This window comes from Sapajus apella, unplaced genomic scaffold (genome assembly GCF_009761245.1).
Source record: "Sapajus apella isolate SASKATOON/1434 unplaced genomic scaffold, GSC_monkey_1.0 scaffold75, whole genome shotgun sequence".
NCBI lineage: Eukaryota > Metazoa > Chordata > Mammalia > Primates > Cebidae > Sapajus > Sapajus apella.
Genome location: NW_022437015.1, coordinates 4,580,708 through 4,605,578, shown reverse-complemented (window position 1 = coordinate 4,605,578; position 24,871 = coordinate 4,580,708). Strand labels below are relative to the sequence as shown.

Here is a 24,871-nt window from a genome sequence, read left to right as displayed (position 1 = left end):
CGCAAGGATGTGAGATCCCAGGACGACTTAGAGGCGTTTAGGCTGCTGGAGACGGGAAGTACCCGGGCCCTGCGGGATTTTTTTCTGCAGCCCCAGGAGACAAGCTTTTTTTTTTTTTTTTTTTTGGTTGGGACTTGCTGTTATGCCAGGTATTTAGGTATCTTTTCTACTCCATATCCTGAAGGGTATCCTTGTGTTTATTTTTAGGCGAGGGGAGACAACACAGGGTTTTGCTTCCAGAGGACCCTAGTATGCTACTTTTTGTGAAGTCCAGCCTTAATGGGACTTCCAGTGTTTCTCTACTTTCTGGGCAAATTTCGAGGAGTAATTAGGCCCTATATTTACTTATTTATTCCATGAAGGATGAAGGCATGAAGGGCAGGTTAACGTGGGTTGATGCGAAGTAAGATTTATTGCAAGGGAAACTGTGCCTGGCAGGCCTCCTCTTAACCAGTCAGGCACGTTTATTAGGTTGAAGCTGTTTTTCTTGTGTGCCGATTTACCTCTTGACGGGTCTCAAAATTTGGGTAGTCAATATGAAATGTATATACTTTTACCCAGGTGGCTGGCTGGCTTTTCAGTCTGTTTGACATTTGACTTTTAATCCCATGATGTGAATTAAGTAATTTTTTTTTTACTCGGAGATGTATCCTTGGTGTCTAGTGGCAAAATAAAAGTACAAGGAGCATGGGTCAGAATTGCATTTGCAGTTGGCAAAATGTGCCTTTGAGTAACTTAGGTTGGCATATGTTTTTAGAGCACTTTAGCTAGAATGTAGAATTGGGGAATAAGCCTTTGATACTTATGTCTGTTTTTCTGCATGAACAGAAAAACATATTTTTCCCCCTTTACCTTGGGGAAAAATATGCTTTAGTTCTTAGATTATAGCTCTCTAGTTGGGTACACGATTGTGGCCTTCATTTCTGAATTAGTCACTGGCTCAAATACGAGAAATCTTTATTTATGGGGTATTAGGTATGTAAGAGGTACCCAGTACAACTGGTTGGCCTGTTATTACCAGGCACTCATGTTCATATGCATGAATGGTAGCTTATAGTTAAATTATGACCTCTAGATTTTGCTAAGTTTCACAAAGTCTGCATTTGAAACTATAGTTTGAAGTCAGATCTTCTCAGTTTCTTTAGAATGAACAAATTAAATATATAAAATTTCTGAATAGAATAATTCATTTTACGGAAGTGTCAGTTTCTCTTACTAGTCTTGAATTTTTTAGATCTTGATGGTAAGAGTAATAATCATAACTAAGTTGAATGCTTATTGTCATTCTTTATACTCTTGATGAATTCTCAAACCTGTGGGGTAAGTTCTTGGTTTTGCCCATTTTAAAGATGAGGAAACTGAGGCACAGAGAGATCAAGAACTTGACGGAAGTTAGACAGCTTGTAATTGGTGGAGCTGGAATTGAACTCCATCTTGACTTCACAGCTTATGTTCTTAACCACAAGGCATTAATGCCCCCTTCAGCTGCTAGTTCTAACCTGATTATAGCCATTTTAATTTAGCCCAAGTGTTACCATGAAAGAAGTTCATCTTACCTACTCTCATTTGTTGTAGATCTATGATTTTGTAGCTGTTTATAATGTTACACCTTTTATGTCCAGATGTACTATATAGTGAGATGACCGAAACATTTAATGCTAGGAGAGTCTTAAGTTACATGAAAAACCTCTAGTAAAAAACTGCATATATGAATGTAGGGAATTAATTAAAAAGTGTGACATTCCCTGATTATTTACTATAAAAGAGCTCCAAGTAGGTGTTTAGAACTGTCTCAGGCTGAAGTGTCATCGATCCCCGAAACCATAATCATGGTTAAAGGAGAATCTGACAGGTAATGCTTGAGTAAGTTGAACCCACAATACCAAATCATTCTTGATTCTCTTCTAATGTGAGGCAGAAATAATATGAGCATTAATGTTATTTTACACAGTAGTTCCAGATTTTTTCTTTATCAAATCTTTTGTCAAGCACTTAAAAAGCAGGAACAAAGACTAGTTCTGATTTTTCACTTGTGTTTATAAAAAAAAAGTAATGTTCTAGGATTCTGTGGTGGAAAAATGGCTAAAAGACAAGAGGAAGGAAAATAAACCGATGACCTGGCTAAAACATACACTGACTAATCAGCGGCTCAGTCTTTAAAGGTTTTGTTGTTTTTAAAGGATTTTTTTGGTTGTTCGTATTGTTTGAAATAGGATTAGCTTGAAGAGAGGGTCTTTTGTAATCACCAAGCCCTCAGTGTAGTACTTGGGTACATGGATATCACTGCTGATTATTTATTATTATTATTATTTTGTTTGAGACAGAGTCTCGCTCTGTCACCAGGTGCCAGGCTAGAGTGCAGTGGCGCGATCTCGGCTCACTGCAACCTCCACCTCCCAGGTTCAAGCAGCTCTCCTGCCTCAGCCTCCCGAGTAGCAGGGACTAAAGGCGCATGCCACAACGCACAGCTAATTTTTTGTATTTTTAGTACAGACGGGGTTTCACCATGTTGGCCAGGATGCTCTTGGTCTCTTGACCTCGTGATCCACCCGCCTCAGCCTCCCAAAGTGCTGGGATTATAGGTATGAGCCACCGTGCCCGGCCTTAATTATTATTTTTTTGAGATGGAGTTTCACTCTTGTTGCCCAGACTGGAGTGCAGTGGCGTTATCTTGGCTCACCGCAGCCTCTGCCTCCTGGGTTCAAGTGATTTTCCTGCCTCAGCCTTCTGAGTAGCTGGGAATACAGGCATACGCCACCATGCCCAGTTAATTTTTTTTTTTTTTGTATTTTTAGTAGAGACGGGGTTTCTCCATGTTGGTCAGGCTGGTCTCAAACTCCTGACCTCATGTGATCCACCTGCCTCGGCCTCCCAAAGTGCTGGAATTACAGGCGTGAGCCACCGCGCCCGGCCTAATTTTTATTTTATTTTTTTTTGAGACAGAGTCTCATTTTGTTGCCCAGGCTGGAGTGAAGTGGCATGATGTTGACTTACTGCAGCCTCCACCTCCCAGGTTCAAGTGATTCTCATGCCTTAGCTTCCCGAGTAACTGGGATTAACAGATATATGCCACCATGCCCATCTAGTTTTTATATTTTTAGTAGAGACGAGGTTTCACCATGTTGGTCAGGCTGGTCGTGAACTCCTGGACTCAAGTGATTCACTTCCCTTGGCCTCCCAAAGTGCTGGGATTACAGGTGTGAGTCACTGTGCCCGGCTCTCTGCTGGTTATTCAGGAACCAAGGGCTTTCAGTTATCAGGTGATGTATACTGCTAGGACTGGGTCCTTCCCTTCAAGGCAGCAGGCTCCCTTTTGGCCCAGGATATGTCTAGAATTGTCATCCTGGAGCTAGGGCCTAGAATGGAGGCCTCATAACTGATAAACTTTTATTTATTTATTTATTTATTTATTTAGAGACGGAGTTTCGCTCGTGTTACCCAGACTGGAGTGCAATGGCGCGATCTCGGCTCACCGCAACCTCCGCCTCCTGGGTTCAGGCAATTCTCCTGCCTCAGCCTCCTGAGTATCTGGGACTACAGGCACGCGCCACCATTCCCAGCTAATTTTTTGTATTTTTAGTAGAGACGGGGTTTCACCGTGTTGACCAGAATGGTCTCGATCTCTTGACCTCGTGATCCACCCGCCTCGGCCTCCCAAAGTGCTGGGATTACAGGCTTGAGCCACCGCGCCCGGCTAATTTATTTATTTATTTTTTACTTTATTATTATTATTTTTGTCTTAGAGAACTTGGAATTAATTTATTTATTATTAATTTATTTATTTTTAAAGATGGGGTTTCACCATGATGGCCAGGCTGATCTTGAGCTCCTGACCTCAGGTGATCCACCCACCTTGGCCTCCCAAAGTGCTAGGATTACAGGCGTGAGCCACCGCGCCCCGCCTGTTTTTTATTTTTTTTTGAGATGGAGTCTCACTCTGTCACTCAGGGTGGAGTGCAGTGGCATGATCTCGGCTCACTGCAACCTCTCTGCCTTCTAGGTTCAAGTGATTCTCCTGCTTCAGCCTCACGAGCAGCTGGGACTACAGGCGCATGCCACCACACCTGGCTAATTTTTGTAATTTTAGTAGAGATGGGGTTTTCACCATGCTGGCTAGCCTGGTCTCAAACTCCTGACCTCAGGTGATCCGCTCTTCTTGGCCTCCCAAAGTGCTGGGATTACAGGTGTGAGATACTGTGTCCAGCCTTGATTTATTTTCATATAAAAATCTGATTACTGCGAGATTTGGCGAAATTTGTCATTCTAGTCCTTACAGCAGTTGATTACTTGAAAAGCTGACAGCTGTATAAACTTGTTATTGGTCTTAAATATAAAAAGGCAGAAGTTGTCTAAATTGAGAGATGTTTAATGTCTTAGAAAGTGTGTGTCTGTTAAGGTGGTAGTTAACAAGTACTTGCATAGGAACCTAATTTTTAAACAACATTGCATGTGAAATACTTGCATTTCTGCTGTTGAAAAGCATAAAACCAAGCCTGTGGAGGGGGAGGAGGTGCAAATTTTATAAAGGGTTTTTTAAGCATTTAAATATCAATTGCTTGGTTATGTAATGGGTTGGGGTGAAAAGAAAGACATTCGTGACCTTAATTTTTATCAGGCCCGGTTTTATTATTGGCAACCCTTGGTGTAGCTGGCCATCAGCTTTCAGTTATATATTGTATTTCTAGAGATAAGATAAGTGTAGTACTTAAAATAATATTTAAGTATTGATGTAGGTGTGTGAAATAATTGTTTCATAAGTAATTGTGTGTATGTGTCTTTTTCAATTTTGGGGTCTGAATAAACTTATGGGTTGGGTGACAGGATACAGGCAATTCATGAATTTACATGAAGTGCTTTCCCCCAGATCGTGAATATTATTTTGGATATCAGAAACTATTTAAATAGTTTAAGCCAGTGAAAACTGATGCATAGATCTTCCTTTAGATATATTGAATACAACAGGGCAGTGAAAGGAGTGTGTAAGCAGTCTGTCTCTAATTTTATCCTAATGCTTTATCTTATGGTCAGCTTGAAAGCTGACATGCAAGATGTTTAACTTCTGTTTCTCCATCTGTAAAATGGGAGTAAGCTCAAATGGGAGTAAATATCAATATTTATCAATAATAGCTATTGATAAAGCCTAAAGATATTCTGGAGCAGGTAACATGTTTATAATAATGGTTCTTAAAAGACAAACTAAAGCTCTGGGGTCTTAGTTAAATTTTTTTTTTTTTTTTTGAGGTGGGGTTTTGCTTTTATTACCCAGGCTGGAGTGCAATGGCACGAACTCGGCTCACTGCAACCTCCGCCTCCTGGGTTCAAGCAATTCTGCCTCAGCCTCCCGAGTGGGACTACAGGCGCGCGCCACCATGCCCAGCTAATTTTTTGTATTTTTAGTAGAAACGGGGTTTCACCATGTTGACCAGGATGGTCTTGATCTCTTGACCTCGTGATCCACCCGCCTCGGCCTTCCAAAGTGCTGGGATTATAGGCATGAGCCACCGCGCCCAGCCTCTTAAGTAATTTTTTAAAAATTATTTTTCTTTTTTTTTCTCTTAATTAATTTTTAATAGTGTAGGCTGGGCGTGATGGCTCACGCCTGTAATCCACGCACTTTGGAGGCTAAGGCAGGCGGATCACCTGAGGTTGGGATTTGAAGACCAGCCTGACCAACATGGTGAAACCCCGTCTTCAAAAAAAAAAAAAAAAAAAAAAAAAGTGTAGAGAGGTGCTGTGACTAAATGGTTTGACAACTGCTTGTATAGAGGAATGAACACCGAACTGTGAGCCAGACCTTGGTTTTTTAGTTATAGCTTTGTTGCTTAACTGATTGTATGACTGTGGACAAATCATTTATTTGTTCCAGGCTTCTGTTTTGTCATTTGCAGAATGAACAAGACTACATGGTCTACAGTGTTACTGTTTTTTGGGACAAGGTTTAATTCTCACATAGGCTGTAGTACAGTGATGCTGAACACAGCTCACTGTAGCCTTTACCTTTTGGCTCAAGCAATCTTCCTGCTTCAACCTCCCATGTAGCTGGGACCGCAGGTGTGTCCCCATGCCTTGCTAATTTTTTGATTTTTTTGTAGAGACGGTGGTCTCACTTTGTTGCCCAGTATGCTCTTGAACTCCTGGACTTAAGCAATCCTCCCACCTTGGTCTCCCAAGGCGCTGGCATTACAGGCATAAGCCACCATACTCTGCCTAAAGTTATTTTAAAAAAAAAAATTCTGCTTATATGATTGTTGATCATTTTCTTTCTTTTTTTTTTTTGAGACGGAGTTTCACTCTTGTTACCCAGGCTGGAGTGCAATGGTGCGATCTCGGCTCACCGCAACCTCTGCCTCCTGGGTTCAGGCAATTCTCCTGCCTAAACCTCCTGAGTAGCTGGGATTACAGGCACACACCACCATGCCCAGCTAATGTTTTGTATTTTTAGTAGAGATGGGGTTTCACCATGTTGACCAGGATGGTCTTGATCTCTTGACCTCGTGATCCACCCGCCTCGGCCTCCCAAAGTGCTGGGATTATAGGCTTGAGCCACCGCGCCCGGCTGTTGATCCTTTTCTTATCTGCCTTTTGTGGGTTAGGGAAAGTTTCTTTATTCAATGTGTTTATATCTTTTTGCCCTAAAACTTACCTGGTTAGGATACAGGTATTTTGTTGCCAATGTTTTCCATTGTATCATGTATACCTGGTTGCATAAACATTTATTGGAAAGGAAAAACATTTTTGTTGGGAAGTTTCTTAATTATTGTGGCTTAGAATATGTTCTATTTTGAAAGATTGCTATATCCAGTATATTTCTGCCCTTTTATGATTGAAGATGGTATGTCTGAAAAGACCTATGTATCTAGCCAGTTGTTCTTTTTGCTCTGGGAAAAGTCTTTGAATTTTGCACTGTAGCTGCTATTTTCAGATACTGTCTCTGAAACTTTGTCTCTCAGTTTTAGTTTGAAGTAGCCATTTCCGGTATCTGTAGTCCAGCACTCTTGTTAACTGTCGCATACAATATTTGTTTAAGAAATTATTGGTCTGGCAGTAGTATTCACATGTATATATCCTGCACTCCTTGTTTTGGGGGAATGTTTTATTAGTTGATCAAATACTTAAGTATCAGTTAGGGGCCAGGCATGGCACTGCTAGGGTATGCCAAGGGTAATAAAATTCCTGCCTCCTTAAGACATTCTTAGTCAAGTGAAGGAGATTGATAAATAAATAAGCAGTTAGAAAGCAGTGCTAATATGGAAATATATTGATTGTGCTAGGGATCAGAAATGAAAAAAAGCATTGGGGGATGTCTAGGAAAGTTTTGCAAAGGAGATATTATCTATATTGAGTCTTGAATGAGTTAGCTGTTAAGGGTTGGCTGTGAGAGGGCACTCCAGGTAGGGCAATTAGTATGGTTAATGATTAGTCTTATTTTCCGTATATCAGAGGAAATAAGACGTGTACACAATTAGTTTTGGTGTAGAATATAAAGTGATAAATGCTGCATGAAGTTCAAAGTAGAAAGACATTTCTGGTGGGGACCAAGGAAAACTTTTTTTTGAGACGGAGTTTCACTCATGTTACCCAGGCTGGAGTGCAATGGCGCGATCTCGGCTCACCGCAACCTCCGCCTCCTGGGTTCAGGCAATTCTCCTGCCTCAGCCTCCTGAGTAGCTGGGACTACAGGCACGCGCCACCATGCCCAGCTAATTTTTTTGTATTTTTAGTAGAGACGGGGTTTCACCATGTTGACCAGGATGGTCTCGATCTCTTGACCTCGTGATCCACCCGCCTCGGCCTCCCAAAGTGCTGGGATTACAGGCTTGAGCCACCGCGCCCGGCCAGGAAAACTTTATAGAGAGATAGCATTTGAATCTGGTCCTTGGAGTGTAGGTACAGTTTTGACAAAGAAGACTGTGGGAGAATTCCATGTGAGGATTACCAGCTTAAGCAAAGGAATATTGTGTATGTTAGCATTTTCTATTTGGAAGAAGGTCAACATAGAATTTTAAACTTAATTTCTGGACAAATACTGCATAATTATTGTGCTTTTTAAGAGACAATGACTTGCTTTGTCACCCAGCCTGGAGTACAGTGGGATGATCATAGCTTATAACTCACTGCATCCTCGAACTCTGGGCTCAAGTGATCCTCCTACCTGAATCTCCTGAGTAGCTGGGACTACAGGCATGTGCCACTATGCCTGGCTACTAATGTGCATTTTGTATGGTAGCTTTTGTGGCTCGATGATCTTGTAAAAGGTATATTTGCCTTTGTGAATGGGCCTGATAATTTTAGTTCAGAATTGTGGAAAGTATTACCTACTTTTAAAAAAGATTGTGTATAATTTAATGCACAGATTTTGAATGACGGTGATCAGAATGCATCCTTAGTTGTCTTCATTTTGGCCATTTGAAGTGCTCAGTTTACTTTTGGGTAACATTTGACTTAAAATCTAAATTAAAAAATTATTTTTGAGTAATACTGGATTTATTATTTTGCTTATTTGAATTATATTAGTTATTTTTTGGTTTATTTGATAGCATTACACATTTATTTCTGCTGTAATGCTTGCTTTGAAAATGTGGATTTTTTTCCAACAGGGTTGATATTTCAGGGAACAATTTGAAGCATAGAACAAAATTTGCATTTGCTTATATGGGGGATTTTGTTTGCAGGGTCAGGGATCAGCAAACTGTGGCCTGCCAACCAGTGGCTTGTATTTTGTAAATAAAGTTCTTTTTTTTGTTTTGTTTTTGATCCTTGTTTTGTTTTGTTGAGACGGACTCTCACTCTGTCACTCAGGCTGGAATGCGGTGGCACAATCTCAGCTCACTGCAGCCTCTGCCTCCTGGGTTCAAGTGATTCTCATGCCTCAGCCTCCCGAGTAGCTGGGATTACAGGCATTCACCACCACACCTGGCTCAATTTTTTTTCTTTTAGTAGAGATGGGATTTTGCCATATTGGCCAGGCTGGTCTTGAACTCCTGACCTCAGGTGATCTGCCTACCTTGGCCTCCTAAAGTGCTGGGATTATAGGCGTGAGCCATGCAAATAAAGTTTTATTGGAATACACCTATGCCCATTTATTTACATTGTCTGTGGCTGCTTTTGCACTGCAGTTGCAGAGTTGAATAGCTGCAACAGAGACCTAATGGCCCACAAAGCCTAAATGTTTACTATCTGGCCCTTTATCAAAATAGTTTGCTCATTATTGTGCTAGGTGAATGCAGGATACTACACTCCTCTAAAAATAGCTGCATAAAAATACATGCATATAGATAGATGCATACACCTCAGACATCTGCCAGCTACCTCATTTTACCACTTGGGTTATAAACCATACCCATCTACGTCTGTTGTTACAATTTTCAATCCGATTTCAGATAACCTTCCTTCTACCGCTTCACAATAATTCATGAGCTGCAACCCTTTTGATGCCCACTTCACAAGCAAACTTCAGGTCTTTTTCAAGGTAAAGTGCCATATTTATTGTTATATTTGAGCATTTATTAATTGCTTAAGATGTGTAAAGCTGTGCTACCATTTTTCTTTGGTTTCTTTTTTTTTTTAAAAAAAGCGTCACTGATGAAGTTTTTGAGTGTTGTGCTTCTAACCCCATTTTTCCTATGAGTTCTGTGGTGTTCATTGCAGAATTTTACGGTCTGTTGATTTTTAGGAACCCATATGTTACATTATCGAGGAACTGACTTTAATTATCATCCTGCAAAAAGTACGAATTCATTCACCAAATGTTTCTGGGGTGATGTGAATACTAAGTGAGTTAAATGAGCATAAAGCACTTGCGTTTTTATTATTACTCAAATATTAATTATTACTGATTACTGTTAGCATGTGTCAGGAACTGTTCTAAGTAGTGCATTGATGAACAAGACAGATAAGGGACCTGTCTCCATGAAGCTTATTGTATTTAAAAAAATCTATTAATATGTATTTTGGCTAGTAACCCAGCCCTTGCCTCCCAAAACAGTTTTGGTTTTACTAAAAAGGATATTTTAAGATCCATCCACTAATCAAAGACATTTCACTTCAAACAGCTTTCTCAGCAGTGCCACATATGGTATGATATTTTATTGAATTATTGTTTTTGGCCAGGCACGGTGGCCCACGCCTGTGACCCTGGCACTTTGCTTTGTGAGGCCGAGGTGGGCAGATCACCTGAGGTCAGTTCAAGACCAGCCTGTCCAACATGGTGAAACCCCGTCTCTACTAAAAACACAAAAATTAGCCGGATGTGGTGGCATGTGCCTGTAATCCTAGCTACTCAGGAGGCTGAGGCAGGAGAATCACTTGAACCCAGGAGGTGGAGATTGCAGTGAGCCGAGATTGTGCCACCATACTGTAGCTTGGGTGACAGAGTGAGACTCTGTCTGAAAAATAAAATGAAATAGAATTATGGTTTTTAATTTTCTTTTTTTTCTGAGACAGGCTCTTACTCTGTTACTCAGGCTGGAATGCATTGGTGCGGTCATGGCTCACTGCAGCCTCCACCTCCCTGGGCTCAAGTGATCATCCCACCTCAGCCTCCCGAATATCTGGGACTGTAGGTGCATGCCCCCATGCCTAGCTAATTTTTGTATTTTTTTGTGGAGATGAGGTTTTGCCATGTTTCCCAGGCTGGTATCGAACTCCTGGACTCAAGCTGCCTGCCCTGCTTGGCCTCCCAAAGTGCTAGAATTACAACATGAGCCACCACACCTGCCTGGCCACGTGATTGTTTTTTTGTAACGGTAACCTCAGGAGATGAATCTGATCTGTCTTTAGGGAGATAAAGAGTAATCATCCCCTCCCCTTTTTACTGTATAAAAGGTATAATTTCAGACTTGTAGGAAATTTGTAAAAATAGCAAAAGATTCTCAGATGTGTTTCATCCAGATTCAGCAAGTGATAATATTTTACCATGTTTACTTTATCATTCTCTATTATTATTTTTCTGAATTGTTTCAGAGTAAATTACAGACAGGATGTCCCTTTACTCCTAAATATTTTTTTTCTTTTGTTAACAAGTGTTTGGTGTTTTCTCATAATACTCCTAAATAGTTTAATATGTATTTCTTGATACTAGGAATATTCTCTTACATGGTCCTAGTATAGTCAGCAAAATTAGAAATTAGCATTAAGGCTAGGCCTTAATGGTGGTCTCTCATACCTGTAATCCCCTGCACTTTGGGAGGCTGAGACGGCAGGATTGTTTGAGGCCAGGAGTTCAAGACCAGTCTTCTCAACGTAGTGAGACCCTGTCACTACAAAAAACAAAAAACAAAAACAAACAAACAAAACAACTAAATTAGCCCAGCATGACAATTCATTCCTGCAATCCTAGAAGCTAGAGGCAGGAGGATCACTTGAGCCCAGAAGTTCCAGACTGCCATGAACTGTGATTGTGCCACTGCACGCTAGTCTGAATGACACAGTGAGACCCCCATCTCTTAAAAGAGAGATTAGCATTGCTACAATACTATTTTTAATCTACAGACCTTATTTGCATTTTACCAATTGCTTCATGATGTCCTTTATGATGAAAGACCAAAAGTTCTTGTTTTCTGATCTACCATCCAATTCTAGAACACTCATTATATTTCAATGTCGTCTGGAATAGCTCACCTTGCCATTTTTTTTTTTTTTTTAGACAGAGTTTTGCTCTTGTTGCCCAGGCTGGAATGCAGTGACGTGGTATCGGCTCACTGCAACCTCCACCTTCTGGGTTCAAGCGATTCTCCTGCCTCAGCCACCTGAGTCGCTGGGACTACAGGCATGTGTCACCACGCCCGACTGATTTTGTATTTTTAGTAGAGATGGGGTTTTACCATGTTGGTCAGGCTGGTCTTGAACTCCTGACCTCAGCTGATCTGCCCGCCTCGGCCTCCCAAAGTGTTGAGATTACAGGTGTGAGCCAGCATGCAAGCCTCTTCTCCAGTTTTAAAAGAACACAGGCCAGTTGATTTGTGTTTGTCTGATGTTTCCCTGTGATTATTTATTTTGGTAGGAATACTATGAAGTGATGTTGTGTGCTTCACAGCACATTTTATCAGGAGGTACATAATGTCTTTGCTTTTACTATGTTTTAGAATGATTTTGCTTTTAATACTAAAATTAGTATTCAGCTCATTCTCTGCCATTTTGTTTAGATACTTGAACAAAAGTATCTTGGTTGGGGAGAATTTTCCCACCTCTCATTTTCTTTCTATGTTTTAGAATGATTTTGCTTTTAATACTAAAATTAGTATTCAGCTCATTCTCTGCCATTTTGTTTAGATACTTGAACAAAAGTAGGCTTGGTTGGGGAGAATTATCCCACCTCTCATTTTTCTTGATTTTTCCCTTTCCATCTTCCTCAGATACCCCCAAAGTTTAAAACCAAACATCCGATTATGAATTTTCATTTTGTATTCTGAACATCTAGCTAAAAGCAGAGAATTAAGGGTGACTATTTCATATTAAAGTGACAGGTCCTGTTACTTGTTAAGTATATGAAATAATATATTTCCTTCAAAGGCTGACTACTATAGTGCATCCAACATAGCTTGTTAAATGTCTCAGTTATTTTTTTTTTTAAGCCGAAATTTGCCACAGGAAAATCTCTCTCCAGCCAGGGCAACATAGTGAGACTCTGTCTCTACAAAAAATTTAAAAAATTAGCCAGGTATAGTGGTGCACACCTGTAGTCCTAAATACGTGGGAGACTGAGGAGGGAGAATCATTTGAGCACAGGAGTTTGAGGCTGCAGTGAGCTATGATTATACCACTGTATTCTAGCCTGGGAGACAGAGCAAGACTCCCATCTTTCTTTTCTTTTTTTTCTCCCTCCCCCCCAACCCCATCTTTCAAAAAAAAAAAAAAAATTGTGGCAAAACACACATACCACAGAATTTAGCATTTTAACCATTAAAAATGTTTGTTTTGGGCCAGGCTCAGTGGCTCATGCATGCCATCCTAGCACTTTGGGAGGCTGAGGCAGGCGGATCACAAGGTCAAGAGATCGAGACCATCCTGGCCAACATGGTGAAACCCAGTCTCTAATAAAAATACACAAAAATTAGCTGTGTGTGGTGGTGCGTGCCTGTAGTCCCAGCCACTTGGGAGGCTGAGGCAAGAGAATCTCTTGAACCCGGGAGGCAGAGGTTGCAGTGAGCCAAGATGGCGCCACTGCACTCCAGCCTGGTGACAGTGTGAGACTCTGTCTCAAAAAAAATTTTTTTCTTGTTTTATTTTGGAGAGATGGGATCTTGCTCTGTGGCCTAGGTGTGTCTCAAACACCTGCCCTCAAGTGATCATTCTGCTTCGGCCTCTTAAAGTAATGGGATTACAAGAGTGAGCCACTGTATATGGCCTCATTTTGCTATTTTGATAAACACTTTTTTTTTTTTTTTTTGAGATGGAGTCTCGCTCTGTAGCCCAGGCTGGAGTGCAGTGGCATGAGCTCAGCTCACTGCAACTTGTGCCTCCTGGATTCAAGCAATTCTGCCTCAGCAGGCACATGCCACCATGCCTGGCTAATTTTTGTATTTTTGATAGAGACAGGGGTTTCACCATGTTGTTCAGGCTGGTTTCGAACTCCTGACCTTGTGATCTGCCTGCCTTGGCCTCCCAAAGTGCTGGGATTACAGACGTGAGCCACCACACCTGGCCAATTTTTTTTTCTTTTGAGATGCAGTCTTACTCTGTTGCCCAGGCTGGAGTGCAGTGGTGTGATCTCGGCTCACTGCAACCTCTGCCTCCTGGGTTCAAGCGATTCTCCTGCCTCAGCCTCCCGAGTATCCAGGACTACAGGTGTGCACCACCACACCTGGGTAATTTTCTTTGTAGTTTTAGTAGAGACAGGGTTTCCTCATGTTGGCCAGACTGGTCTCAAACTCCTGACCTCAGGTGATCTGCCCGCCTCAGTCTCCCAAAGTGCTGGGATTACAGGCATGAGCCACCGCGCCCAGCCGATAAACACTTTTAAGGCTTAACATGACCCAAGTATTATTTTAGAACAGATTATCTCAACCTTGGCACTATAGACATTTTGTCCAGAAAATTTTTTGTTAGAGGCTGTCCTGTGAATGCACTTTACCCCTGACCTCTGCCCACTAGATACCAATGAACACCCCTACCCTGAGTTGTGACAACCAAAAATATTTCCAGAAATTGCCAGATGTTCCCTGTGGGTGTTATGGTCTTGAGAACCACTGTTCTAGATAATAGATGTTCATAGATAATGAATACTGAGCTAAATGAAGGAGTAAATGGTTGAAATAGACTATGTGGTTAAGTATAGTTATAGTGATATAAACCAAGAGATGTGGAAGAATAGCAAATATTACCTTAGAGAGTTGATGGCAAGTATTTTCCCAAGAGAGATAGCAATTTTGAGTTGGGTCATTGATGATGGTGGGGGAAATGTGAGGCGGGGGAAATATTCTAGGTGGTGGAATAGGATATGCCTACAGTTATGGTAGAAGAGCCCTTGAGTGTCTTGAGAAAAATGAGATGTTAAGTATGATTGGAGAGAATATGGGAGGTAGAATTGAAAAGAAGGAAGCTAATTGGGGTCAGTTTTGAGAAAAGCTTTTTTTTTTTTTTTTTTTTGAGAAAGAGTCTTGAACTGTCACCCAGGCTGTAGTGCAATGGCTCACTCTTTGCTCACTGCAACCTCTTCCTTCCTGGTTTAAGTGATTCTTCTGCCTCAGCCTCCTGAGTAGCTGGCATTACAGGCAGGTGCCACCACGCCTGGCTAATTTTGTATTTAGTAGAGACAGGGTTTCACCATATTGGCCAGGCTGGTCTCTAACTCCTGACCTTGTGATCTGCCCGCCGTGGCCTCCCAAAGTGCTGGGATTATAGCCACCATGCCCAGCCGAGAGAAGCTTTTTATGCTATGCTAAACTGTTTTATTTTCTCCTTTTCATTATAGAAAACCAACAAATACTTTAAAACAAATGCTCTACAGTTTGTAGAGAAATATGATCAGCTTTTTAAAAGAACAGTGATACAGTGAAGTGATACAAATGGTGAATGGTGAATGGTGAATATTAAACTCGAGAAGATAACTCTAGCCTGTAAAGTAGGAAAATAGGAAGGTATGGAGATTTATATAAAACTAAAATTAGATGTCATGTGTTACCCTTAAATCACATCACCCTGTGTGTAGACTTTTTCATCCTCATTTGTCAAAATTCTGACATATTGTCAATATTGATGAATATTCTTGATATTCAAAGCAGGAGTGAAGTGGGCAAAAATCTGTGTGTAAATTTTCGTTACCCTAATAATGTCCTTTTAATTTGGAGCAGTTCTGTGGCCTCTCTTCGTCTGTTTTGATCTTGACATTTTTGAAGAGTATAGGGCAGTTATTTTTTAGAATGTATTTCAATTTGGGTTTGTGTGATGCTTCCTTATGATTAGATGAAAGGTATGCATTTTTGGCAGAAGTAACACAGAAGTGATGGTATGTTGTTTTCAGTGCCTCTGTAACAGGAGATGCATGACGTTGGTTGGTCCCGTTACTGATGATGGTAATTTTAATCACTTGGGATGGTTTCAAGTACATTTTTCTATGTAAAATTTATCATTTTTGGGTGGTGGCTCACACCTGTAATCCCAACACTTTGGGAGGCCAAGGCTGGCAGAATACTTGAGGTCAGGAGTTTGAAAGCAGCCTGGCCAATATGGTGAAATCCCATCTCTAAAAAAATACAAAAATTAGCCAGGTGTGGTGGCATGTGTCTATAATCTCAGCTACTTCGGAGGCTGAGGTAGGAGAATCGCTTGAATCCTGGAGGTGGAGGTTGCAGTGAGCTGAGATGGCGCCACTGCACTCCAGCCTGGGTGACAGAGAGAGACTCTTTGTCAAAAAAAAAAAAAAAAAAAAAGGTTTATCATTTCTCATTTTTATTTTGAGTCACTCTTGCTCTGTTGCCTGGGCTGGAGTTCAGTGGCACAATCTTGGCTCACTGCAGCCTCAACCTTCTGGGCTCAAGTGATCTTTCCACTTAAGTCTCCTAAGTAGTGTGTGCCACCATTCCCGGCTAATTTTTGTACTTCTTTGGTAGAGGTGGAGTTTTATGATGTTGCCCAGGCTGGTCGTGAACCCCTGAGCTTAAGCACACTGTCCACCTCAGCCTCGCGAAGTGTTGGGGTTACAGGTGTGAGCCACCATGCTTGGCCCCGAAAAATATGTTTAATGGTTACATTATCATGGAGAATTGGATGGTGTAAAACAATAGCAGTTCTCATATTTGAAAATAAACTGACATAATGAAACAAATGAGAGGGACAAATAATATAGTGAAAAGAATAAAAATACACATATGGACAGGTCTGTGGAAATTACATTAAAGCCTACCACTCCCAGATCGTTTCTGTTTGTTGCAATCTATTTAAGAACAGTTCGTGGGCCAGGTATGGTGGCTCATGCCTATAATCCCAGCCCTTTGGGAGGCCAAGACAGGTGGATCATGAGGTCAGGAGTTCAAGACCAGCATGGCCAACATGGTGAAACCCTGTCTTTACTAAAAATATAAAAATTAGCTTGGCATGGTGGCATGCATCTGTAATCACAGCTACTTCGGGGGCTGAGGCAGGAGAACTGCTTGAACCGGGACCCGGGTGGTGGTGGTTGCAGTGAGCCAAGATCATGGCACTATACTCCAGGCTGGGCTACAGAGTGAGACTCCATCTAAAAAAAAAAAAGAAGAACAGTTTGTGGAAGAACAATTCTCATGTGTGACATAATTTGCTGCTTTTTTTATTTAGAAAATTAAAAAAAGCTATGTATTTGAGATGGGGTCTTACTATGTTGTCCAGGCTAGGTTGCAGTGGCTATTCACAGGTGTGAACATAGTACACTGCAGTCTTGTACTCCTGGCCTTAGCATCTTGAGTAGCAGGGACTGCAGGTGCACACCATGGTACCTGGCTTACTTTTTCCATTTTTGACCATTGGTCTCCTAACTCTCTCTTCCTTTGGGGTAAAAATTCTGGATTGTGATGGTGGTTTGTAGGGAAAGAAAAAGTTGGTAAGCTATAAGCTCTGAGCCTTTAATGTGTTTTTGTTTACCATATAGACATTAGATACATAGATACATTACATTTGAGAGAAGTCTCCAAACTTTGTTACTTTAAAGCAGGATTTCCCAAAGGAGCTCTGTTGATACTGATTTCAGAAGTGAAATTTTTCGGTTTTCAATGTTAGGGTAATGGATAGTGTTTTGCCTTAAGTTTCTAGAAGTATTTCCAAAGATAAGTTTAGTTTATATCCCTTACGTATTCTGTTTCTGTTTTGTAAGACAATTGTCTATGAACAAATTTTTTTCTGTATGTTGATTTAACGATCTTCTGAGGAAACATGGGTGTGGTTAACATTTCCTTAGTTTTGAGTAGCCTGGCTTAGTTGTGATCTAATTTAAAATAATCAGTTGAATGAATAAAAAATGAAAGGATAATTTCTGTATCAAAAAACCTGGACAGTTAAAACGTTTCCTTTTATTCATAAGTTTTTCAATAAAAATTATTGTTAAAAGCAGTATTCATTCATGTAATGATATAATCTTTGTTATATGTGCTTTTCTAAAATGTAGGAAACAATGTAAGGAGAAGTCTTTCCTTACCCTGGGAGCAGATGTCTGTGAGGACTGTTGAGTTTTCTGCTTTAAACAGGATGATAAATTAACAGTGGTGTGATAGGTAAAGTAAATTTGTTATGATATATCTTCCATTAAGCGATAATAACTTGATTTTTACTTAAATAGTTGATGAAATAATAAAATAACTTCAAAACCTTGGGTAACATGAAATTAAATCAAAATATTTTCAAGTTATGGAATGTAGTGTTATTAATAGAATGAAAAAGCACCAGATTATAGTTTCTGTAACTTTTAGTTCTGGGTCTTCTGATAACTGTGACCCTGAGCCTCAATTTTTTTCCTTTTAATTTGTAGTGAATCTTTTTAGTTTAGTCTCTCATTTAAAACTGCTTTTAGGTCTAAAATTTTATCTCAGTGACCTGTTGAGTTATATAACAATCATATCAGGTAACCTAGATAAGAAGAGGAAGGCAATAGCATTTCAGAAATACAGTTTGAGGTTGGGAATCCTTAAGTGATCCAGACTTCTCCTTTGGTCTGAGGATAGTGTGAATAAAACAGCTGAGGGATGTGGGCATCAATATATCACAGAGGAAAAGGTTATTATTTCCAGGAGTGGACCTGCAGCTGACTTACTCTTAAATCTGTTATGTTGGGGCTGGGTGCTGTGGTTCATGCCTGTAATCCCAGCACTTTGGGAGATTGAGGCGGGTGGATCACCTGAGGTCAGGAGTTCAAGACCAGCCTGGCCAACATGGTGAAACCCTGTCTCTACAAAAATAGAAAAAATTTGCCAAGCGTGATGGTGGGTGCCTGCAATTCCAGCTACTGGAGAGGCTGAGGTGAGAGAATTGCTTTAACCCGGGAGGTGGAGGTTGCAGTGAGCCGAGATGGCGCCATTGCCCTCCAGCCTGGGCGACAGCGAGATTCCATCTCAAAAAAAAATCTATTATGTTGGTTAGATGGTCTTTTCCAGAAGCAAATATTATAGATGGAAAGCATTTTAATTCATCTAGTAAAGTTCTTTCATTTTACAAATGAGAAAATTGAGTTCTCTCAAGGTTGCAGTTTGCTTAAGGGCATAGATCTAATTAGTAATTAGGACTAGAACCAAGGTTATCTGACTCCCAGTTCAAGGTTCTTGGTGCAGTACTGTGTTTTTTAACTAGTCCAGTAGGTTGTTTTCTGTGTATTTTATAACACTTCCATAAGAAAGTTGACTATTTTTCTGTAAGGTATGTGTTAAAACTCTTGTTCGAGAAAATAAAGGACACCTGTTATATCTTAAAGTGATTTTTTTTTTTGATATGGAGTTTTGCTCTTGTTGCCCAGGCTGGAGTGCAATGGCGTGATCTCGGCTCACCACAACCTCCGCCTCCCGTGTTCAAGTGATTCTCCTACTTCAGCCTCCCCTAGCTGGGATGACAGGCATGCACTACCACGCCCGGCTAATTTTTTGTATTTTTAGTAGAGACGGGGTTTCTCCATGTTGGTCAGGCCAGCCTTGACCTCCCCACCTCAGGTGATCCGCCCGCCTTGGCCTCCCAAAGTGCTGGGGATTACGGGCATGAGCTGCCTCACCCCATTCAATCTTAAAGTGATTTTTCTATCAGTGCCACAATCTGAAGTAAATTAGCTACTCTTCTATCTATTGTGACAATAGACTATTTAGAATCTTCTTGATTACTTGTATTATTATGCTTCAGAGCTGTTTTCTTACTATTTAAATTAAGATGAGGTAATTACTTACTGAAATCAGGGTTTTCTAAGAGTATGCAGTTAGTCATTGACATAGTTGTTTTTTTTTTTTTTGAGACGGAGTTTCGCTCTTGTTACCCAGGCTGGAGTGCAATGGCGCGATCTCGGCTCACCGCAACCTCCGCCTCCTGGGTTCAGGCAATTCTCCTGCCTCAGCCTCCTGAGTAGCTGGGATTACAGGCACGCACCACCATGCCCAGCTAATTTTTTGTATTTTTAGTAGAGACGGGGTTTCACCATGTTGACCAGGATGGTCTCGATCTCTTGACCTCGTGATCCACCCGCCTCGGCCTCCCAAAGTGCTGGGATTACAGGCTTGAGCCACCGCGCCCGGCGACATAGTTGTTTTGTTTGTTTGTTTGTTTGTTTTGAGATGGAGTTTTTGCTGTTTTTGCTCTGTGCACAATGGCGTAATCTCAGCTCACGGCAGTCTCCACCTCCTGGGTTCAAGCAGTTCTGCCTCAGCCCCCCATGTAGCTGGGATTACAGGTACTCACCACCACGCCTGGCTAATTTTTGTAGAGGCAGGGTTTCACCATGTTGGCCAGGCTGGTCTTGAACTGTTGACCTCAGGTGATCCACCTGCCTCAGCCTCCCAGAGTGTTAGGATTACAGGTGTGAGCCACGTGTCCGGCCAACATAGTTGTTTTTGGTTGGAAAAGTTTATATTCCTAATCTCAAAGTAGCTTGTATGTGTTCTTTCTTGTGAAATGCAGTTTCTACATTGAATTCATGTAGTCCATAGTTTTGACTCTGTTTTATGTTCAGTAACTAGCTTAGTATACTTATTAGAGGTCAGAGTAGGTTAAGTTTACTAGAAAGAATAATCCTGCTTACTGAGCTAGGAGGAAGTCTGTGGTGGGAGAAAAAAGTGAGGAGTAAACCAATTCTAGTCTTCTGTAAAATTTGAGTAATTTCTATTTCTACTGTTTCTACAGGAAAAATACTCATTTGATTTTTGCATCATATGTCTTCTATATGTATTGGAATTTGGATTGCCATTTTTTTTTTATTACTTGTGGGTTTTTGTTGTGAAAAATGTGGAGTAAGTTAGAAGTTGGCCATAGAAGAGGTAACATTCTTTTAAATTCTTTGATCAGAGTGAGCAGAGTCCAGAAGCTTGCATCAGACTTTGGGAACTCAAGGTACTTCTCTTAATACCCTAAGTGCGTAATACAATAGTAGATCAAGGAATGCAGAGGTATCCGGCAGACTTAGAAGTAACTGTTCATAAAAACAAGGATCAGGCTGGGCGCGGTGGCTCAAGCCTGTAATCCCAGCGCTTTGGGAGGCCGAGGCGGGAGGATCACAAGGTCAAGAGATTGAGACCATCCTGGCCAACATGGTGAAATGCCGTCTCTACTAAATATACAAAAATTAGCTGGGCGTGGTGGAGTGTGCCTGTAGTCCCAGCTACTCAGGAGGCTGAGGCAGGAGAATTGCTTGAACCCAGGAGGCGGAGGTTGCAGTGAGCCGAGATTGTGCCACTGCACTCCAGCCTAGCACCTGGCGACAGAGTGAGACTCTGTCTCACAAAAAAAATGAAACAAAACAAAAAAAAAACAAAGATCAGTACATTTCTACAAGATAATGATTTAAAATTAAGCCAGGATTACAGGATTAGTTATATCTTTAATATAAAAAATTGAAATAGATTATCTGCTTTAGGCTATAGTATCCTGAGCTAGATATTAAAACGTTCTCAATATTTTTTTGAGACAGTCTCACTCTGTTTCCCAGGCTAGAGTACAGTGGCGTGATCTTGGCTCACTGCAGCCTAGATCTCCTGGGTGCAAGTTTTTCTCCCACCTCAGCCTCCTGAGTAGCTGGGACTATAGGCCTTTGCCACCATACTTGGCTCGTTTTTTTATTTTTTGTTGAGACGGGGTTCTATCATGTTGCCCAGGCTGGTCTTAAACTCCTAAGCTCAAGTGATCCACTTTCCTCGGCCTCCCAGAGTGCTGGGATTACAGGCATGCACCACTGTGCCCAGACTATTTGACTTCTTTATTCTGGAAAATTGCAAGCATATGCAGAAATAAGAAAATAGTATAATAGTGCGGTGGCTCACGCCTGTAATCCCAGCCCTTTGGGAGGCCCAGGTGGGCAGATCACCTGAGGTCAGGAGTTCAAGACCAGCCTGGGCAACATGGTGAAACCCTGGCTCTACTACAAACACAAAAACTAGCTGGGCGTGGTGGCAGGCACCTGTAATCCCAACTACTTGGAAGGTTGAGTCAGAAGAATCGCTTAAATCCAGGAGGCGGAGGTTGCAGTGAGCCAAGATTGCATCATTGCAGTCCAGCCTGGACAACAAGAGTGAGACCATCTAAAATACATATATATATATATGTGGCTTAACGAACCCTCCGAGTACCTGTCACTCAGCTTCAGCAGTTATCATCTATCATCTCGCAGTTAGTTGAATTTGGTTAACCCCTCCCCTGCAGTGGATTATTCTAGACTGAATTCCAGACATAATCATATTTTATTGAAGTGTTTGCTCAACAAACTATACCATGGGGTATTTATCTAAAATGAACTATTTCCGAAAAGATAGGTTGATTTTTTTTTGCTTTTGGTGGGAATACACATCATAGTTGTAGTTTAGAAGCTATTATCCTCACATTAAAGTTTAATTTTTAACATACTATGAAAATTTAAAAGCTTACAGCAAAGTTTAAAGAATTTTACACTGAGCAACAATATTATTAGCACCTAGATTCTACCTTTGACATTTTACTCTTGTTTTATTGCATATTGATCCATCTGTCCAACTCTCCATTGACATGACATTCCATTTTATTTTCTTATTCATTTCAAAGTAAATTGCAGATATTAGTATAATTAAGGTTCAGTTTTTAAAGTCACATGTTCAACTAATTGTTTTTCTTGTTTTGAAAGACTGTTATATCTGAAGTTCCACATTATAGCAACTCATAGTCTCTTTGGTTCGTTCCAGTGTTTCCCATTTTGAACTTTTCCTTCATGTTCTGTGAACCTTTGTTAGAATATTCAGCTATGTACAAGTAATATACAGTGTTTAGCTAAAACTAAGTAGAATGAATAATGAGAATTTTGCTTGTGTGTTTATTCCAGTCTTTAAAAGAAATCTCTTCTAGTGAGTCATTGTGTATCTCAAGATGGTACACTAAACCAATGTGCTTGCCATTTGTGACAACATAGATGAACCTGGAGGATATTTTGCAAAGTGAAATTAGCCAGACACAGAAAAAAGAATACTTCATGATTTCAGCCTATATGTGGAATCTAAAAATGCCAAGCCTGCAAAAGAAGAGAGAATAAAGGTAGTTAAATAGGGGTGGAAAAGTGGGAGAAATGGGGAGATACTGGTTAAAGCTTACAGAGTTGGAATCATATAGGATGACTAAATGTAGAGATCTAATATACAGCATGAAGACTGTAGTTAATACTGTATCATTTACTGGAAATTTGTTAAAAAAGTAGATTTCAGGTGTTTTCAGCACACACAGAAAAGGTAACTAGATGTGGAGATGGACATGTTAATTTGCTTGACCATAGTAATCATTTCACTATGTATATGTATATCAGAACATCATGTTGTACACTTTATTGATTGATTGATTGAGCCAGGGTTTCGCACTGTTGCTCCAGCTGGAGTGCAGTGACACGATCACAGCTCACTGTCTCCTTGACCTCCCAGGCTCAAGTGATCTTCCCACCTCATTCCCCCAGGTAGCTGGAACTACAGGTGTACGCTAGCATGCCTGGCTAATTTTTGTAGTTTTTGTAGAGATGGGCTTTTGCCATGTTGCCTATGCCGGTCTTGAACTCTTGAGCTCAAGCTATGTGTCCGCCTCAGCCTCCCAAAGTGCTGAGAATACAGATGTGAGATACTGCGCCTGGCCATACCTTTTAAATATATACATAAAAAGAATGCCTTTAAAAATTTTCCATTAAACAATTACTCTTAGGGCCCAAACTCACTGTTATAGTATTTTGCTCTTTTACTTTGATCTTGTTGTTCTACATGGTGCCAAAATATACTTTTATCTCTATATGATTGCTTGTAACAAAAAGCTGTTAACCACATTATGAACTACTTGAATACACACAATAATCATACAGTAAATGCTTGTAGAATAAACAACACAAAATCAGTTTTTATCCTTAATTTTTTTGAACTTTTCCTTGAACATCTATTATCAAACTTAATACATGAAGGACAGAAAGATGCTATGGACCATGTAGTACAAAGTGAAATATGACATTTACACACTAAATATTTCTGTAGCATATTTTCAGAAGTAGATAATCGAATGTAAACAGAAGTAAGCATATCCTATTTTTATTTAATTGGGAAATATTTTAAAATCTTATGTCATATTTGCTTTAGATTTCTTTTAAATAACTAAAACATTACAGATAGAGTTGAAGCCTCAGGTTATTTTAATATGTTTTCTACATAAATAGGTATCGATATACACCGCACATAAATCTTATTTAGAGTTTTTTCAGTTTTAGAAGTTTATGTAAGTGGCACCACATAGTACATATTATTTTGCAACTTGCTTTTTTTTTTGTGGCTCAGTGTTGTTTTTAGGATTTTGATGTAACTCTAGATCGGCACTGTCCAATACAATAGCCACTATCTGTGGCTATTGAGTACTTGAAATGTAGCTAGTCCACATTGAGATGTGCTAGAAATATATTTGTACATGGAATTTCAGATATTTAGTATTAAAAAAAGAATGTAAAATATCTCACTAAATGTTTACTATCCCTAATCAAAAGATCTGAAATAGAAAATGCTCCAAAACCCAAAAATTTTTGATCATTGACATGACTCTCAAAGGAACTGCTCAGAGGTTTAATGTAGATATTCCAAAATCTGAAAAAATCTGATATATTGACCACATACTGAACTGATAATAGTTTGGATGTATTGGATTAAAAAAAATACAAATATTCTACCTGTGTTTTCCTAAATGTGGGTACTAGAAAATTTTAATATATATTTGTGCTTTACATTTTATGTCTGTTGGGCAGCACTGATTGATGTTACCCACTTTTCACTCCGGTTTATTATTTTTTAATTTAAATTTCGTATTTGGAGAGAGAGTCTCACTTTGTCGCCCAGACTGGAGTGTGCAGTGGCGTGATCTCAGCTCACTGCAGCCTCTGCTCCCGGGTTCAAGCGATTCTCGTGCCTCAGCCTCCCAAGCAGCTGGGATTACAGGCATTTACCACCACACCTGGCTAATTTTTGTATTTTTAGTAGAGACAGTGTTTCTCCATGTTGCCCAGGCTGGTCTCAGAGTCAACCCAGGCTGGTCTCGAACTGGTCTCAAGTGATCCACCTGCCTCGGCCTCCCAGAGTTCTGGGATTACAGGTGTTAGCCACTGCTCCCAGCCTTCATTCCTGTTTGGTACTAAGTTATATAGATAATAGTTTGCTACTGTTGGATATTTAGTTTTTTTTCCCTCTTAATTTGGTGCCACTAGAGACTGTTCTTATGAATATTCTTTTTTTTTTTTTTTTTTTTTTTT

The 24,871-nt window shown here is 40.3% G+C and overlaps 1 protein-coding gene across 10 annotated transcripts in view; it reads left to right on the top strand.

Annotated features, from left to right (window-relative positions):
* The window catches only part of ATRX (ATRX chromatin remodeler), a 290,081-nt gene that overhangs the window by 778 nt on the left and 264,432 nt on the right, over positions 1–24,871 (top strand). For 4 of the 10 annotated variants that reach the window (XM_032251335.1, XM_032251340.1, XM_032251339.1 and 1 more), the window contains exon 2: positions 9,381–9,469. The exons of the other annotated variants lie outside the window; for them this stretch is intronic. In XM_032251335.1, the coding sequence (XP_032107226.1) occupies positions 9,432–9,469 (38 nt within the window). In that variant the 5' untranslated portion in view covers positions 9,381–9,431. The remainder of the gene's footprint in view (positions 1–9,380; positions 9,470–24,871) is intronic. 10 annotated transcript variants of the gene reach the window in all.